The 5041-nt window shown below is 33.0% G+C and overlaps 1 protein-coding gene across 1 annotated transcript in view; it reads left to right on the top strand.

The window, feature by feature from the left end:
• Window positions 1-222: 222 nt before the first annotated feature.
• Window positions 223-5041, top strand: part of LOTGIDRAFT_143999 (hypothetical protein) — a gene marked incomplete at both ends in the record, with an annotated part of 32812 nt that continues 27993 nt past the window's right edge. The window contains 8 exons of the mRNA XM_009054699.1: window positions 223-497; window positions 705-813; window positions 1176-1341; window positions 1697-1928; window positions 2379-2515; window positions 2728-2915; window positions 3303-3492; window positions 4463-4551. Coding sequence (XP_009052947.1) covers window positions 223-497; window positions 705-813; window positions 1176-1341; window positions 1697-1928; window positions 2379-2515; window positions 2728-2915; window positions 3303-3492; window positions 4463-4551 — 1386 coding nt within the window. The remainder of the gene's footprint in view (window positions 498-704; window positions 814-1175; window positions 1342-1696; window positions 1929-2378; window positions 2516-2727; window positions 2916-3302; window positions 3493-4462; window positions 4552-5041) is intronic.

Raw genomic sequence — 5041 nt, 5'->3', positions numbered from 1 at the left:
GTTAAAGATCCCTCAACAGTTGGAAATAGAAAAAGTGTCTATTCGTTCAGATGGGACAATAAACCGAGGCCCTGTGTTCTACAGGCTGTACACGTTAAAGATCCCTCGACAGTTGAAATTGAAAAATAGCAGGCTAATGCTTCTATCTTGGTAAAATTACCCTCATTGTACACTGCATGGCGTTGCTCGTCTTGATTAACATATTATGTTCAGAAAAGTAAGATGTACAACACCATTATAATTCATTCCTGTATTTCCCAGATTGTCTCAACTAAGTTTTATGTTGTAATTATTTCAGGTGATTTTATATTGGAATATCTGGGTGAAGTTGTAAGTGAACAAGAATTTCGAAGGAGAATGACAGAAGATTATTCTAAAGATTGTCATCATTATTGTTTAAGTTTAGATTCTGGAATGGTTATAGATGGATATCGCATGGCCAATATTGGACGTTTTGTTAATCATTCTTGCGAACCAAATTGTGAAATGCAAAAATGGTAAGGGTTCAGGGATTAAGTATATAAGAAAAGATTTGGTCAACATTTTATAGTAGAGAGCAAAAAATCATATACAGATCTAAGTAGAATATTTTGATACCACGAAAGTTTAATCTAGATTAATTTATATTTTGTAAATTGATAAGAATTGAATTTGTAAACTAAAGGTATAAAATGAGAATGAAACTAACTACCTGTATATTATAGGACAGTAAATGGTTTATATCGGATGGTTTTATTCGCGTTACGTGATATAGATCCAATGGAAGAATTAACGTATGATTATAATTTTGATTCTTTCAACATGGAGACACAGGTTAGTTTAGTTTTTCTATTTATTTATTTTCTTACCTACTGATTAGAGCCTAGTTACACAGAAAATAAACAAAAAAACTTTTATTGAGTGATCTCCAAATCAATAATTCAACTCTTGTAACAAATTTTAACTTTTTCTAATATTGGAAATTAAACGTAATTTTGAAAATCAACCAAATATCATCAGCATGAAATCAACTTTACACTTCAGTTTGATTATTATTATCCTATTGTGTCACCTGCATCATTTGTTACAAACAGTTACAATAATTCATATTACACATAATAACACTATCATTTTATACAGACTCTAGACATCTAATTCTTAACTTTTATCAATTTTATTTTATATTCTAATTATAGCAAGTATGTAAATGTGGAAGTGAAAACTGTCGAGGTGTTATTGGAGGTAAAACTCAGAAAAATAATCAAATTAAAGAAAAATTATCATCTACACGTCCTGTAGGTCGACCACCTAAAGATAAACGAAAATCAAAATATAAACTGAAAAAATTTAAAGATAAAGTAAGTATATTTTATATCCTGTAAACAATATTTAATCCAGAGATATGATGAGTTTAAAACTGGAGAAATAGAAATTTAGATGATACAAGATAATTATATATTCTAAATATCTCTCATTGATTATTTGACTTTGTGTAATAAGACTGAGGGGGTAAAAACAGGTAAAATAGTCCTCAACTTGTAATATGTTAACTAAATCTCAGCAAGTTTCTACTTTCACTTTATCTATTTGTGACTAGGGGTTAGGTGAGATACTGGAATGAAATCATCTGAAATTAGAAAAGTATTCAGAAAGAACAAAGATAATTATATATTCTAAATGTCATCCATTTTGTATTTTCAGCAAACGAAATCTGTAGAACCTACTAGTGCTAATAATAAACTTTTAAATCATTCTGTGATAAAACCCATGTCAAATCGTGAACGGACATATTGTATTAAACATGGCGTGTTTCTTATACGTAATGTAGAACGTACAAAACATAAACAGTTAAAACAAGATGGTGTAGAGGTAAAAGAAACGTGTAATATCTCTACTACTGTTAATAATACAGATAATAATAATATTACTACTGTGATAAAACCAGGTTAGTTATATTTTATATTTACAATAATAATCAAATAGATATTATAATCACAGATATACTTGAGATTTAAATAGATCACTTGTCTAGAGATCACACAGACTGTAACTTTCAGAAACAACATGTTTCAGGTTCATTTTAAATATTTCTGATGTTATTTCTATATCAGATTTTATCAGGATAACCTTTTCTAGCACTCTGTCTACAATCTGTTCTTTGGCAAAACTACTTTGCAATGATTTTACACGAATGACATGAATTGTTCTTATTCAAGGTTAGACCCGTTGAACTGCAGGTTTAAGAATATAGCCAATTATTGTGTTTGATTAAACATACAGTCAAACTATAAACAGTCTATATGTCAAAGGCTCTGATTGGTTGTATTCAGGTTCTGTTTTAATATTAATAATTCTGATGATATAAAATTAATATTGATATTTTTAGATCTGATTCGAAGTCAGTTAACTCAGAGAGAAGATAGATCAGTAAAAACACGGCTAGTATCGAGAGTAGAAGATAATCCTGAACTTCAGAAACGATGTCAATTAATAAAATTATTTAATAAAGTTTATGATACAGTTGCTAATTATAAAGGTAAGATTAATACAACTTCATGTTTAAAATAGATTATACTGATTAAAAATAAATACCCTCATTAGATGACTGGAACACTAAAATCATTTCAAGTTCATTGTGATTGAGGCCTCTGATTTGACTGATTTCAAGTATTGCCTGTTTACTGTAGTTTTAAACCTATTTAGATATAAATTCAGTTGAAATATTTGGATAATTTCTGTGTATTTTAGATGAAGATGATAATATTCTAGCCACACCCCTGATGAATTTACCAAATAAAAAGAAATGTCCTGATTATTATAAAATAATAGATGAACCAGTAGATTTAACCACGATACGAAATCAGATACAGACTGGAGAATACGAGACGTTAGATAGTTTAGATAAAGATGTTTTACAATTATTTAGAAACGTAGAGGTAAGAAATATTTAATTAAATGACATATAGACGAAAACACAAACCATATCGGATTAAGGGGTGATTAATTTGTTTCCTGTAAAAAACATGTGGATACCAGGGGTTTCTGGATTGCCAGAGACCAGTTAAATGTGTTTGCAACCCAACTGTAAATATGATGGTGGTTTATAATTGTAACTTTGCATCACACCGTAAACTGTGCCAACTCTCAAAAGCACTGACACAGGCATCAGAATTGTTCTACCTTGAGGAGTATTTCTACCCACAGCACTTAATGGCCTAACAAATGTCAATGTAAGAGATATTTGATTTTTCTGTTTTTTTTTGGGTTTTTTTTTGACTGTATTAATTCATTGTTATATTAATGTTTGTAATTTATCTTTATAGAGATATTGTGGTCGGAAATCTGATATGGGTAGATTGGTATTAAAACTACGTAAAGTTTATTGTTCAGCCAAGAATGAAGTTATTCCATTAATAGATGATATTTTATCTGATGGACAGATTGTTTCTAACACCCCTCCTATAGCTCCTCCAGAAATAGATACAGAGAGTATAGAAAACAGGGCTATTAGAGGTGAGTTATATTCTCTTTATATTGTTATAGTCTAACCAAATCTCTATATTCTATGATACAAGACAGATGGCTATTACAATCAAGTACGATGTTTGTAATCACTTGACAGTATGAAGAATGAGTTACTACCCCAGGTTGTGATAGTTGGTACCCCCAGGTTGTGATAGTTGGTACCCCCAGGTTAAGATAGTTGGTACCCCCAGGTTGTGATAGTTGGTATCCCTAGGTTGTGATAGTTACTACCCCAGGTTGTGATAGTTGGTACCCCCAGGTTGTGATAGTTGGTACCCCCAGGTTGAGATAGTTGGTATCCCTAGGTTGTGATGGTACCCCCAGGTTGTGATAGTTGGTACCCCCAGGTTGTGATAGTTGGTACCCCTAGGTTGTGATAGTTGATACCCCCAGGTTGTGATAGTTGGTACCCCCAGGTTGTGATAGTTGGTACCCTAGGTTGTGATAGTTGATACCCCATGGTTGTGATAGTTGGTACCCCCAGGTTGTGATAGTTGGTACCCCCAGGTTGTGATAGTTGGTACCCCCAGGTTGTGATAGTTGGTACCCCTAGGTTGTGATAGTTGGTACCCCCAGGTTGAGATAGTTGGTACCCCAGGTTGAGATAGTTGGTATCCCTAGGTTGTGATAGTTGGTACCCCCAGGTTGTGATAGTTGGTACCCCCAGGTTGTGATAGTTGGTACCCCCAGGTTGAGATAGTTGGTATCCCTAGGTTGTGATGGTACCCCCAGGTTGTGATAGTTGGTACCCCCAGGTTGTGATAGTTGGTACCCCCAGGTTGAGATAGTTGGTACCCCAGGTTGAAATAGTTGGTATCCCTAGGTTGTGATAGTTGGTATCCCTAGGTTGTGATAGTTGGTATCCCTATGTTGTGATAGTTGGTACCCTAGGTTGAGAACCAGGGTCTAGGTTAGGAGTAACAATTGATAAATAACAATATATATAATTTTATTATAGATCCTCCAGATGAAGAAGAAGAGATTATCCGATGTTTATGTAATGTTTTCAGAGATGAAGGTTTGATGATTCAGTGTGAAAAATGTTTTGTAAGTAATTATAATATTTATATCTGGTCTCTGATCACTATAACTGATAGATACCAGTCTAAAATAAACTGATTCTTTCTTCAGTCTTTCTTTATACCTACTTCAGTCTTTCTTTATACCTACTCCAGTCTTTCTTTATACCTACTCCAGTCTTTCTTTATACCTACTTCAGTCTTTCTTTATACCTACTTCAGTCTTTCTTTATTCCTACTTCAGTCTTTCTTTATACCTACTCCAGTCTTTCTTTATACCTACTCCAGTCTTTCTTTATACCTACTCCAGTCTTTCTTTATTCCTACTCCAGTCTTTCTTTATACCTACTTCAGTCTTTCTTTATTCCTACTCCAGGCTTTCTTTATACCTACTCCAGTCTTTCTTTATACCTACTCCAGGCTTTCTTTATTCCTACTTCAGTGTTTCTTTATACCTACTCCAGTCTTTCTTTATACCTACTCCAGTCTTTCTTTATACCTACTCCAGTCTTTCTTGT

Source organism: Lottia gigantea (assembly GCF_000327385.1).
Source record: "Lottia gigantea unplaced genomic scaffold LOTGIsca_221, whole genome shotgun sequence".
NCBI classification, from domain to species: domain Eukaryota; kingdom Metazoa; phylum Mollusca; class Gastropoda; family Lottiidae; genus Lottia; species Lottia gigantea.
Note: the sequence above shows the minus strand (reverse complement) of the source record. Positions and strands in the feature narration are given on the sequence as shown.